This window comes from Triticum urartu, chromosome 2A, assembly GCF_056163025.1.
Source record: "Triticum urartu cultivar PI428250 chromosome 2A, HENAU_Tu73, whole genome shotgun sequence".
NCBI lineage: Eukaryota > Viridiplantae > Streptophyta > Magnoliopsida > Poales > Poaceae > Triticum > Triticum urartu.
The window spans coordinates 746,385,967-746,399,673 of NC_141874.1; the positions used below are offsets into that span (position 1 = coordinate 746,385,967).

The 13,707-nt window shown below is 47.2% G+C and overlaps 2 protein-coding genes and 2 pseudogenes across 2 annotated transcripts; 1 reads left to right on the top strand and 3 right to left on the bottom strand.

Annotated features, from left to right (window-relative positions):
- Positions 1-2,193: 2,193 nt before the first annotated feature.
- LOC125534627 (BTB/POZ and MATH domain-containing protein 2-like) lies at positions 2,194-3,306 on the bottom strand. Its single transcript, XM_087540384.1, has one exon. It carries the CDS (start codon positions 3,304-3,306, stop codon positions 2,194-2,196), a length of 1,113 nt encoding a protein of 370 aa, XP_087396510.1.
- Positions 3,307-4,288: 982 nt separating this feature from the next.
- LOC147987625 (putative F-box protein At3g52320) lies at positions 4,289-6,609 on the bottom strand (annotated as a pseudogene).
- Positions 6,610-6,969: 360 nt separating this feature from the next.
- Positions 6,970-10,346, top strand: LOC147987626 (uncharacterized; annotated as a pseudogene).
- On the bottom strand, positions 8,891-9,487 carry LOC125538540 (uncharacterized). The gene has a single exon (XM_048701824.2). The coding sequence runs from the start codon at positions 9,485-9,487 to the stop codon at positions 8,891-8,893; it is 597 nt and encodes a 198-aa protein (XP_048557781.2).
- Positions 10,347-13,707: the final 3,361 nt, after the last annotated feature.

The following is a 13,707-nucleotide window of genomic DNA, read 5'->3' on the forward strand; positions in this document are numbered from 1 at the left end:
CCAAGTAGACGTTGGATCGTATTGTCTACCAGTAGTTGAAGCAAATCCAAGAGGCGCCAAATTACATTAGGTTTGATACTGCGGTCTACGCTTAAGTACATGCAGACTGCTAAAAACTTTGGTAGTATCTGTTTCAAGTTTTTGAACCAAGAAGCGAACTCTGTAGTTGTTTGTTTAGCCAAGCATTCCTCTATGAAATGTAGATATTGATGGGCGAACCAGGAAAAGATGAACAAGGTTCACTGGCTGAGTTGGGAGTTGCTGACAAGCCTGAAGAGTAAAGGAGGACTAGGCTTCCGTGATTTATACAGTTTTAACTTAGCAATGCTTGCACGTCAAGCATGGAGAATGCTGGCAGGCCCTGAGTGACTTTGCGCAAGGGTGTTGAAGACAAAGTACTTCCTAAATTCATCTATTTTAGAGGCGCAAGCAACATCAGGAATATCATACACGTGGCGTAGTATTCTTGAAGGGGGTAGAGCTGCTCCGGGATGGTCTCATATGGCGGGTTGGAGACGGCGCCAGTATACATATGTGGACTGATCCATGGATTGCGCGTGATGGAACAAGGCGGCCTCGTTACCCCCGATGGAAACAGCCTACTCACCAAGGTCTCTGAGCTCATCAACCCAGTGATGATGCAATGGGACGAAGCAATGGTGAAAGATACGTTCTGCGAGGTTGATGCAAAAATTATCTTGGCCACGCCAATTAGGGAAGAATTTGAGGATTACCCAGCATGGCATTATGATTGCAAAGGCCGGTTCTCTGACGGAGATAATGTGAAGTCTGTCAGAGATAATGTCCCAAAATCTCATCAATGCCCTGCAAAGCAATGCTTGGGACCTAGCACCCGATGGTGTTCTCTATCGGGATATTCGCCAGTTCTGTCGTCTGAATTTTAATAACGTCGTCTTTAGATTTGCTCCTCGGAGCTGTAATTCTGTTGCCAACGCCCTTGCTATGCTGGGAGCTAGTGGCCAGGAACCGTGCCGCCTGTGGACGGATATACTATGCCAAACAATGTAAACGTTCTAGTGACCAGCGATCTTGCTGGACCCGTTGCGTAATGGAATTCGAGGGTTCCAACTGAAAAAAAGCATTCCTCTAATTCTCAATTATCCGCTGGCCGGGACACTAGTACTCTGGACTTCCTTTCATCTGCTATTGTAAATGACATTGTGATTATATCATGACTATAGTTAGAGGCGGACCTAGGAACTAAACTTAGCCGGGGGCGAAAAATTAAAGGTAGAAAATTGTGAAGCTACAAATGCAGGCCCGCTCAACCAAAACTCATGAATTTAGTTCACCATCACAAGTTCGTGGGATGACCTACAAAATTAACATAGATACTGAACTTAAGTGTCTTTTTTAAATGCACTGTACACATCAAATTCAAATATGGTGTCAAAAAAATTGTAAATAGAGGAATAACATGGAACCAAAGATCTGCTGCTCTCATGTTGTTTGTACTTAATTGTCGTGGTCGTGTGCATGGTTGCGGCTCCTTGTGGTGCAGACACCCTTGTGCTACCACAGTTGAAGTTGCAGTTGCTTCCATTGGGCCTCCTTGTATGAGTTCATGGAGGCGAGACACAGAATCGAGCAGGAGCAGCCGAACAGGGCAACAGGTCAGCTACCGGAAATTGATGATGATTTTCGTCACACAAAATAATAAAGATATGGTCTGCAGAGCCAGTGAGCCAAGTTGGTGGAGAAAAATGAGATGGTACACGTAAATTAGATGTGGAAATAATAACAAACATGGGATCACTGGTAGATCATATTTACCAAAGATAGGGATCATCATTGAGCAAATGAGCGCGCGTGAATTTGGCGGTTTAGCAATAAACCTCGTACGGAGATAAGTATAAACAGCATCTGGATTATATTGTCCTCAGGTTGATTTACAAAGTCTGAGCAAGACATCAGCAATTCAGTAGTAGCCTCAGGCATTACAGATAAAGATCACCTTCATTGTACTTCTTATCAGTAGGTATCTTCACAAAGACAAAAGGACATAATTTATGCAATTAAGAGAATCTTTCTTCTGCTGGAGATGTAGGCACATCATCTGACAAAAAACGAAAGTACAAGTGCAGGACAATAAGGAATCACTTCCAGCCTACCTCACAACGTGCATTGACCTGAAGAAATACACTTTTGACCTCAAGAAATGTAAGGACTTACTTAGGAAGCAAACTTGGACAGGAGTTCCTTGACAAGAGAGGGGCAGGTTTGAACTATATGGTCTAAGCCATCAACCATCAATACTTTCTCTAAATTCCTAGGAATTTTGAGGAACTCCAAGCATGCCTCCTTCAACGCAGGGCAATAGTGCTGGTCAGCTAGACCAAGAATATCAGCCACCGTGCCCACGTCAATGCACTCCCGCAGCTTGTTTTGACATAGCAATTTCATCCTGCCGATGTCATATCTATCTGCTGCTGCAAGCAACGACTGCAGCCACATTGCTTCTTCTCCTTTGCCTTGCTCTTCTACCTCTCCTTCGTCCATGCTATCTATGTCCATCTTGGGCAATGAGTCAGTGTAGATGAAACTGAGCAAGGCTCTAAACACTTTTGCTTCCATGTCTTGTATCCGTATGACATTTGCAGTAGGCCCCTCCTTCATGGGGCCAAAGAGCTCTGCCTTGAAGATAGCAGATCGGGCAGCGAGTATACAACGGTGCGCGACAAACATCTCGCCGCCAACCTCGAATGTCACGTCAGCACCCTCCTTGCTCGACAAGAGACGGGCGATATGCTCTTTTATGTCGGATGGTGGCACGTTTTCAAGAAGTGGAGCTGCGACGCTGCTGTCCGCGGCTACGTTGATGTCGCAACGTATGATGGAAAGGTCGCCATTAAGATGTTCTTTCTCAAAGTCCCTTCTTCTGATGAGCCTGTCGTATGCCAAAACCGTACAACCGCTGGAAAAGACAAACCTTTCCCCTTGGGCGATGGGCGTGGGCCGCACTGCTTCGGAAAGTGAGAGCGTGGAGCTGAACCTGAGCACCACCTTCACGGGCTGTGCAACTTTCTGATCAAGGGAGAGTTCAGCGTGAATGGATATGAAATCGAAGGTGTTCTTGCAGGAGCCGTTGGGGTAGTACTTGAAAACCCAGCGGTATCCGCCGATGGTGAAGGGGGCTGAATCGATGCTCTCGCCGGAGGGGATGCGCTTGGTGTCCGAGTAGCTGTCGAGCGTGATCAGGTGGTACCCGCTGGACGGCACCGTGGGCCTCGGCTCTGGCTCCGATAGCTTGCCCTTGCGGAAGAGGGAGAAGCCGAGCGGCGACATGGCGAATCTGCAAACCCGGAGCACCGAGATTTTCACGTTTCGGAGTGCAGATCGAGGGCCTGAGACTACAAATAATCTTGCCTTTAGTCAAGTCCGGATCATGTACAAGCTGGTCGTAGGAGCTAGCTGATTCTTTGAGTCTATACGTATTGGAGTAGTACTAGGTCTGTTTGTGTCATGTGTTGGTTCGGGATCGGGAGGTTGTCGTATAGTTTGGCAAGTCTATGCCTTGGTCGTAACAAGTCCTAGTACGAGTAGTATATTATCAAAGTCGGGTTCAGGTTAGTCTTGCGGTCTTGCCGGCAAGGCGTGTACATATCTCTATACATGAGAAGGCCTGCAAGATCGTAACATGGTGGAGAAAACAAGAACATAAATACAGAAGGAAAAGAGACACACGCACGTGTCTTTTGGCTAAAATATTTTGTGTGCGCGTGTTTGTCGTTTTTGATGTGATCCATCCTGTGGACGAGTTCCAACACATTGGAGTGAACCGAAGCCGCGCCACCGTCATCGCCCCTCCTTCACCGGCGCCGGGCAAAACTTATTGCAGTAGACAGTCGGGAAGCCATTGTGCTAAGAAAGACCCCACGGTACCAGCACACCAGAACAACAACTACCGCCGATGAAGAGAAGTGTAGATCGAAAGAATCCAACCTGTAGACACACGAACATAGACGCACCTAGAATGGATCCATGGGGATTCATCGAAGACCAACACCGAATGAATCCCATGAGATCCTCCAGAGACAGACCTCCACACGCCTTCCGAGGACATTGTGCGCACCGCTAGAACTGGGACTAGGCGGGGAGGGCCTTATTTCAACTACAGGGAGCCGTCGCCATCTCGCTTTCCTGAGCAGGACACAAACCCTAATATATCCTAGAAAAAGACCTAAAAACGGAGCAGAAGCCCTCTCACCGGCAAGGGCCGAGGTCCGCCATGCCTCCATGGCCCTAAGGCCACCGGAGACAAGACGGATCAGTGGCGGCGCCGGCGGGAGGCGAGAAGATCCTCGCCCTGGGAGGAGTTTCTCGTGAGGAGAGGTAGATGTGATCTCTGCATATAGTTCAAAAACTTAAAATCACTTAAGAAAAATTAAAAATCAAATATTTGGAAAAAATTGAGCATCACCTTCACGGGCCGTGTGATCTTCTGGTTGAGTGAAACTATAATGGATATGAAATCGGTGGTCTCCGGGCAACAGCCGTTGGGGTAGTACTTGAGAACCCACTGGTATCCGTCGATCGACAAGGGGGCTGAATCGATGCTCTCACCGGTGGGGATGCGCTTGGTGTCTGAGTATCCGTCGGTCGTGAGGGAGTAGCACTTGAAACAGTTCTTCAGCTAGAAATGAAGAGCAGATAGCCAACTGGTTAATCTAATTGCATTTGCGTTGATGACGAGGTACAAAAATTCGTCTTCTGCAGGGAGATGGATCACCATTAGCACATGCGACGAGTTCATCACTAATCAGTACAAAAATGGCATCAATTAATAGATAGCAGCCCAGCGCTGATGAAATGCAACAAACGTCATCAACCTTCATGAGGCCACTGACTGATTGGGGTACAAACATGGGTCAGGATCATTAACTATAGCACCGCCATTATGTTGATTTCATGCCGAACAAGATGCATGTTTGCGAAGAGGATGGTCTATAAATTATAGGATAACTGGATAAGGGCTTGAAGAAGGCAGGCTAAAAAACCCAAGGAATTTGCACCCATAAGTTTGAACTTTATCTGAAAATTAGTGATTTTCTCAAATATACTTAGTATTGTTGCTTTGATTATGGAAATTTAGGGAATGTCTCGTTATAGATTTTTCTGCATTCCCATATAACACAAATCATTATCTTGTACAATGATGATGATGACAACGACGATGATAACAACACCAACCAACATTGTCATCATCGCTGACACCACCATCACCACCACCACCGTCGTCGTCGTCATAATGTATTTCATTAAAGCTTGTATGTTGCTCTCAAGGAAAAGGCTACCCAAAAAAAGAGTTCACAAGGAAAAAGTCGTTCACATGGTAATTAGTAATTCACAACTTCCTTTTTCACTAGTTGCTGAGGAACAACAATGCTTGGTCTAAGAAAAGTGCTAACATGTTATTGGACGGCACACGATGCTCCAAGCGAAAGCTACATAGCCCAATTCTACCCGCGAGGTCATTTGGCGCCCCTGTAATGTTGGTGCATGTATCGGTGCAAGGATCATAGATCTGAAGCATCAACAATCGTTTATTACTGAGAGAGCACTGTAGGAGCAACTTTCGGTCTTGCATCACCCTGAGCGGCATATAACGGCATGTGGATGGGGCCATTAGGATCGTGTACGCCTTGATCCAACTTCTCTTAGTCTTATCAGAATTGTCCAGGATCCATATGTTGGTGAATGGGTCGCCCGGTAGTTTGGCCGTGTTCCTGTGCTCGCAAGCGGACTGCACCATGCACAAGGCGCCATTGAGCTCTGTTATGCGGATTGCGAGTGTGTCCCTCCACTTCTTCTCGCCGTATAATTTCAGTGGCCCTTGGATCACGTCGGGCATCCATTGCTCGCTCTCGAGGTCGAAGCAGTGCAACGTGTCGTCCTTTTCGTGTTTTGCCTCCTCCAAAAAGTAGAGGACACCATCGACGGTGACAGGAGAGCCTCGCTGGGAGCGGAAGCGAATCGGCGGCCTCTGCGCTTGCCTCCACCCTCTGTTGTCCCCCAAAGTGAAGACCTCGCAACTGCCACCGTCGACGAGGCGGATCAGCTTGTACTGACTGGACAAGGCGGCGCGGCCGAAGCCAAAGATGTTGTAGTAGCGCGTGGCCACAAGAGGGACCTCGTGGTGCTTGACCACCACCTCCAATTGTGGGCACCTCACCAGCACCTCCCCGGTGGCTGGATCGACCACTTGGACCGTTGGACGCCATCGCAGGAAGCGCCATTGACGCATACGAGGTCGTCGACGCTGGTGTTACACATCATCCCGAATCCACCGGCGCCCTTGATGACCCTCACGACGTGTCCGTCAACGTCCAGGAGACGCATGTCACGGCCTCCGGCGGGCTCTTCCTCCTGGAAGGATCCTGAGTCGACGAGGAGCGGGCCGTGGCGGCGCATGTGCACGGCGGCGAAGACCGGGTTGTTGGAGAGGAGGTCCAGCCACCCCTTGGACACCCATCGGAACCGGCAGACAGACTTGACGGGCGTCCTGGAGAGGATGTCGAAGATGGCGTGGTACGGTAACGAGGCCGCAGGTGGAATACTCATGTCGCCGCCGCCTTCCCCGTCGTTCATCTTAGATGCGCCGCCGCCGTGCGCTAATGGTGTGTCGATCTAACCTATTTTTTTGCCGGTGTATATCGATATCGATCTAATCTAATCGGTTAGCGTTGTGTATATGGTAGCCGATCACATGTATACGGCCGGTGTCACGTACGCACGTTGTCCTGCGTGCCTCGTACGTCTATATTTATGGAAGTATATATATATATATGTGCATCCGATGAGGACTCCATCTGAGCCAAGCAAAAAAAGAGGACTACATCTGAGTACGTTGTACGTACGTTTTCAGTTGTATAGTTGGAACCGAATAATTCCGGCCTGCCGGGAGATTAACGTGAGCAAGATACGTATCAATCGATACAGTACGACGAGATGGACCGAGAGATCCAGGAGGAGCAGGAAGCGAGGAGGAAGGGATACCAGGAGAAGATGATGGCGGAGTACCACACCGAGTCGATGGAGGAGCATTGGTACCCTAACCTGAACCCGTCTGACCAAGAGGCCAACGACGCCGGGTACCACCGGGTTTATTGGAATTACGGCTGGGCCTCGGAACACGATCGCTTCGAGGACACCAGTGAGCTTCTTCATCTTCTATTTACTTTTTCCATGCTCCTCAAATATGACTAGTTGGAGTACATGCTAATTTGCTCCGGTGGATGCAGCAACTATTCCTCCCATGCATTGCACCGACGAGGACCCTCATCATCACCGCTTCAACGTCACAGATACCTTGCAGATCTTCTCTATCAAAGTCGCATCGATAAGAGGGGGCTTAAAGTGGCCGCTCCAAGTGTTTGGTACGATCGGCGCACGCGATTTATGCGACAATTACAAACATAATGTTATCTTTTCTCGTTCAAGAAGTGACTGCCAAATCATCACGGAGGAGGTAATTGGTGTATGTTTGTGCGCGCGCGCGCATGCTTCTCGTTTTCTTTTCATCTATGGTCCCATGTATGCATGCTGAAAAATGCATTGTTAGTTATTACACTACTTAACGGACTAAGAGTATCTTCAACAGCCGCGTTAAACTAGCGCCGCGCCGCAAATTAGGCCGTTTTACCGCGCGCGCAACGCGGCGGGTCGCTTCAGCGGGCGCGCAAAAACGGCGCGCGCGCTATAACGGGTTGGGCGCACGGTCGAAAACACTTAGCCGCGCAGTGTATTTCGGGCGCCCGCTGCAGCGCGCGGCACACTCCAGTGCTCGCGCCCGCACTTCCTCTCCCACTTTCACCCCCCGTCCGGCCGCGCCGCCGCCGCCGCCCGCGCCCCCCGGCGACCGTTCAGGCTTCCCCGGCCTATCCCCGCGCGCGCTTCCGCCCCATCCCCTCCTAGTCCCACCGGCGCTCGCGCGCCTCCGTCGTCCGAGGAACAGCGCTCGCTGCCGCGCCGCGCCCGCAAGGTGTTTGACAAAACGCCTACAAGGTATGTATTGCTCAAACTTCATGAATTTGATGCATGTTTTGAATTGTAGTTTTTTTAGTATAGTATTGAACATTGTAGATGAGTTCGTCGTATGATTCTTCCGAAGAAGAATTTGATATGGAAGAGGAGGAGGATCTTGCAATGATCCTAGCTATGCATATAAAAAAACCGAAGCACGGTGGTTCGGTTATGGGTCGGCAGAAAATTTGGAGGGATAGGATCGATGCCCACAACAGATTGATCAGGCATTATTTTGCGGAGAATCCCATATGCCCACAACGAAATTGAACTATTTATTGTTGATTTATTTTGTTTGTTTGATCATTTTTGCTCATAATACATATATATGTGGTTTGTGCGGCGCGCGCGCTGTATTTTTGCACTCTGCTGGAGCGGCGCGCGCGCGCTGCATTATAGCGAGGCTGCTGGAGCCAGCGCAGGCGGGCGCGCTAAACCAGCCGAAGCGCGCGCGGCAAACAGGTTTTTTGCACGCGGCGCTTAGCGCGGCTGTTGGAGATACTCTAAGAGCATCTCCAACAGGCGCCCAACGCGCCGCGCGGTAAAAACGGATTTTGGCGCGCGCCCATCGCCTGGTTTGGCGTGGCGCGCAGCGTTTGCTCCAGCAGCCGCGCTGAAAAGCCGCGCGCGCGTGCAGCTCCAGCAGGCGCGGCAAAATGCAGCGCGCGCTCATTCTACAATATTTTTTAAATTAAAATTACATAGATAAAAAACGATACAAAGATATTTTACATCGGTGCAAGTACTACGGCATAGATAGATAGATAGTTCGACATACATAGATAGATAGATACTACTACGGCATAGATAGATAGATAGAAACTACTAGGCATACATAGATAGAAAACTACTCCAAGTCGCTATCATCACCATCATCACTCTGGTCGGTGTCGTCCGAGGTTGAGAGCCATATGTCGTCCCAACGTTCATCGTCCGAGGTGAAGAACGATCTCCCACCTGCGGAGACGATGTCGCACTGCTCGTTCGCCACTGCCTTCTGCTGACGCCAGTCCGCCCGCTCCGAGCGGCGCCTTGCCGTCCTCTCCGCCCAGTAGGCATGCTCGGCGTCGACGTCCTCTGGGTGGCGACGGCGCCACTCCGCCATGGCTCGCTCGTCCTCTTCGGCGACGAGGAGACGGCGCTGCCGCCGAGAGTGGTCGGCACGGTCCATGTCCATGATGAGACGCGGCGGAGGGGCGAGGCGTTGCGCCTCCTCGCGCGTGAAGACGTCCCAGAAATTCATTTGCGACCGGGGCCTTTCCAAGCGCCACGCCGCCGCGTCGTACGCGCGGGCCGCCTCGTACGCGCGGGCCGCCTCGCGTGCGCTCCGGAACGTCCCGAAGCCGAGCCGGACATCGCCGGACTGTATCTCGGTGGAGTAGCAGCCGTTGGGGCGCTCGCGGACGCTGCGAAAGCCCGAAGCACCCCGGCGGCGCGGCGGCATGGTGGCGCGGTGGTGGCGCAGAAAGCGGCGAAGCGGCGAAGTTGCGAGGAGGAGGGCGCGTGGCTGTTCTGTGCGTGTGGCAAAGCGCGGGACTTTATAGGCGCGTGTGAAGCGGCGCGCCAAATCTACTGCGCCGCGTGCCGCTTTCTCCCGCGCGCGGTAACTTCCCGCCACCGCTGGAGCGCGCGGAACCAACCGACGCGTGCGAAAAACTGCTTTTACCGTACGGGCGCGTGTTTTGCCGCGCCTGTTGGAGATGCTCTAACATTATATATACGCAGCAACCATATCTTTCATTGACGGGTCCTACTCGTGCTATCATGGCATGTTTGGATCCTGGGACCTTCGAGGTCATGCTCAAAGTGAAGGGCGCCACTGAGGTCGAGGATAGAGACCTAAGTTTCTTTTACCTACAGTTCAGAAATACCGGATTATATACTGAATTTTACACTAGCAAGCGTAGCACACTAGAGTTAGCAACCCGCATCGTTGAAAACTCCGTGGAGGCGACAATCAGTGTGCGACTAGCTGGTGGTTCATCATGGCCAGTTGATTTTCAATGTGTACTCACCGCCAATATCATCGGTATAGATGATCTAGAAGTTTTGCTGCTTGCGGCCGGAGATGATGATTGCTTGCCATTGCTGATGATGGCATCATCAAGCTTACACGGCGTGTCGTCTCTGTCAAACTCAAAGGAGGAAAGCTCAGAGTCTCCATCGCGGCACGACGTGGACAGATTACTACAAGGGACGACATGCTTTTCACGCCAAAGAAGGCCGGTAGAAGTTGTGGTCTGCTCAGTTTTGGCGCCTACAAGTTACAAGTCACCGTCTCCTGGTCCCTCTTCACATTTTAGTTTTGACTAATCTAGCATAAAAAATGCTTTGCTAAAAGTGGCTTTCCGTACCCTTGATGCTCTCGATGTAGTGACTAGCTATCATTAAAGTGGCTTATGTCTTCATCACACGATCATTAATTCAGTCAAACATTGTTACTTTATCTGGGTTTTTTAGTGAAGACCGTCATGGCTAGCTTTTTTGAATTAACCAACACTTCGTCATTTGCAAGTTCCCTATGAGACAACTAGCGGGATCATCATCCGAGGGACATGAAATGTTATCATGTAAACTACAAGCTAGCTAGCTCATGAGGCACATAAATTCACATGGCCGGTAAACTTTCAGGTGCAAGATATTATATGCAGGAAACGCATGGCGCGACAAATTGAGGGGAAACTTTCGGCCCAAGAAATCGGGAAAGGCATCACATATTGGGCAGGAAACTTATGGCAGGGAGATATCAAGCAAGGAAAACATGGCAGCAAAGTTCCTATTTTCAGGCGGAAACTATTATGCGGGAAATACCTAGCACCCGAAACTAAGTGGAAAACTTTTGGTTGTAGTACGCCGGAGTTGGTTGCCGCAGTCAGTAAGTGTTGCAAGGGGCCAATCGCCAGAATGAAAAGGAGTGGCGATATGGGGATCGCCCTGCCTGAGTCCCTGTAATGGAGATATTCTAAGTCCTAAAGAAACCATAGCCAGGGATTCCCATGTTTGGATCTGAAGCATTCAGGGGAGGAGCTAGGAAATTTGGTCAATGGGTTCGCTCATTATGTAGTTATGAGGACTTTATATAATTTATTAGTAGAGTGTAAAGTTTTTTATGGTGTCTTATCACAGGAGTACATCAACCAAAGCGCAACAAGTGGAAATATGATATTAGTTTATCAAATATAATGGTTACATTAATAACTAGAGAGTGTAAGGCATACCTGTTAGATGAAATTGCAAAATTGTGTGCTTACATATTATAAACAGAGTCGTGCAAAAATAACTTCATACCTTCAGATGCCAATTCTCATCTTGCTGGTACCATTGAAAATGAATGACAAGTTAGATCGACAAGTACCATAAAAGAGAAAGAAGCATGTAAAGTCACTTCCATTCGGAGTGTCCCCTTTTGATCTTAAATCATCTTAAAATGATCAAAGAAAACATCATTACTGATGGTAGAAAACATATCTTTCTTCACATAATTATTCATGAACTACTCACTCATTTTATTGTGCAATTCATAGCTGGAAAACATCTCTCCACTGATTTTATGGACCGAGGCTGTTGCCGAGTTGGGGAAACAAACTTGGGAAATCAGATGCGTGTGGCGTACATGACGTGGAATCGACGGTCGCAGTCGAGCCTGTTGCGATCACATTTATTTGTGGGCTCCTTTTATTTTTGCGAAATAGCTATGGCCTTTTCTTTGGGCTACTGATTATAAAATTTTAATGGGCTGAGATGCTTGTGGCTCGTGCGTGCTAGCTTCGATGGGTTCAAACGTGAATTCGTATTGGCTTCATATAAGTGACTATGCGTATATACGTAGGGTGAGAAAATCATTGAGTTCACTTGAACCCAATGCCAACACGTTGGCTCCGCCTCTAAAGCATGGCCTCCGTCTCTAGCCTAGGCATATTGCTTATGGGGAAGGCCAATTGTACCTGTACACAAGGCATGGCTGTGCTACGGCGGCAGTATGGCCATCTTGGACGACATCGCACTGCGGCTGCCACCACCGGAGGTTGATGTCGGGGGAGGGGCGCTGTCGCTCCAGGTGAACGTTAGTGGAGTGCGACGGCCAGCTTGATTCTCCTTGGCGGCGGGGACTTCGTACGCCAGGGCTATATCTCGCTTACAGCGAGATGTATGCCCGGCTCGCTGAAATCTTTTCCCTGCTAGCTCGTTCGATCGCATGCATGTTGGCTTCGCACGTTCTGTTCTCTTTGCATTCGCATCCTTTTTTTTGTTTTTCTTTTGGTTTTCTGTATTTCTTCAATGGTTTTCTTTGGCTTTCTGTATTTTATTTGTTTTTCTCCGATTTTATTGTTTTACATCGGCTTTCTTCGTTTATTTATTGGTTTTCATTGGGTTTTTTATTCATTTTTTCATCTGTTTTCTTTTGGTTTTTTCTTTCTTTTCCCTTTTTCTTCATGGGTTTTCTGGGTTTTATTGATTTTTACTATAAATTTGGTTTTCTATTGTTTTTCACTGGTTTTCTTCCATTTTTCTTTCATTCTTCGTTATACTTTGTTATTTTTCTCTTTGCTTTTTTTTTTGTTTCTTTCTTTTTTGTTTATTTTCATCGTTTTATCTTTTTGTTCGACAGACATTAACTTTTTTAGTACATATTCAACATTTTTCGTATATATTGAATATATGTTTTATACATGTTAAACATTTTCAAATATATGATTACATCTTTTGAAAACCTGTATTGCTTTACTTCTACTTTTTTTCTTACACGTTGTACATTTTTTGGAATATATATAGTACATTTTTTATTACACATTTAACATCCTTCGAATACAAGATTAAACATTTTTTAATACATGGTCAACCATTTTTACATACACTTTTTTAATTTTTTCTAAATTCTTGATTAATATTTCTCAAATACAAGACTAACTTTCCTTAAATATATAGTCAACATTTTTATATTCACATTTAACATTTTCAAATGCTTTATTAACATTTCCTAAATATAAGATTGACATTCTTTGAATATATGGTCAAGAGTTTTACACATTTAACATTTTCAAATGCTCGAGTAACATTTTTCAAATATAAGATTAACATTATTTTAATACATGGTCAATATTTTTCTATACATATTTAACATTTTTAAATGCTTGATTAACATTTTTAAACACAAGATTTTTTTTCAAATACTTGATTAGCAATTTTAAAATACATCATCAACTTTTTTCATACACATTTGTATTTTTATTTATACATTTTTTGTATACATGAGAAAAAAATTCAAATGGTTAACATTTTTTTCAAATGTATTTAAATAAATTGTTTTTTGTAGTATATTTATTTAGAATGTTTGAAAGTATAAAGAAAAGTCAAAAGGAAGCAAAATACAAAAACAAAACACATGAAAAAATAACAAGGTCGTGGCCTCCCGCGTGCCTGGGACGGCCCTTCTCGCGTCTCTTTCACGATAGACTTCCGTGGCACTCGCTAGAAGCGAGGTATAACCGCGCCCGGCTTCATAGGGCTTTTTTCGCTTGGGATTAGATAAATGGGCTGGCACAAAAGCCCAGTGCACCACAGATCTTCGTTTCTTTTTCCGGAGTAGAGCCCTATTAGGGCAAATCCTAAACAGCGCCTGTTGCGCCCGTTTCTTCGATTTCCACAAACGAGCGCACACCCTCT

Excerpts from the sequence above, each read along its gene's own strand:
- LOC125538540 (XM_048701824.2), bottom strand. The coding sequence starts at position 9,487 with ATGCCGCCGCGCCGCCGGGGTGCTTCGGGCTTTCGCAGCGTCCGCGAG.
- LOC125534627 (XM_087540384.1), bottom strand. The coding sequence starts at position 3,306 with ATGTCGCCGCTCGGCTTCTCCCTCTTCCGCAAGGGCAAGCTATCGGAG.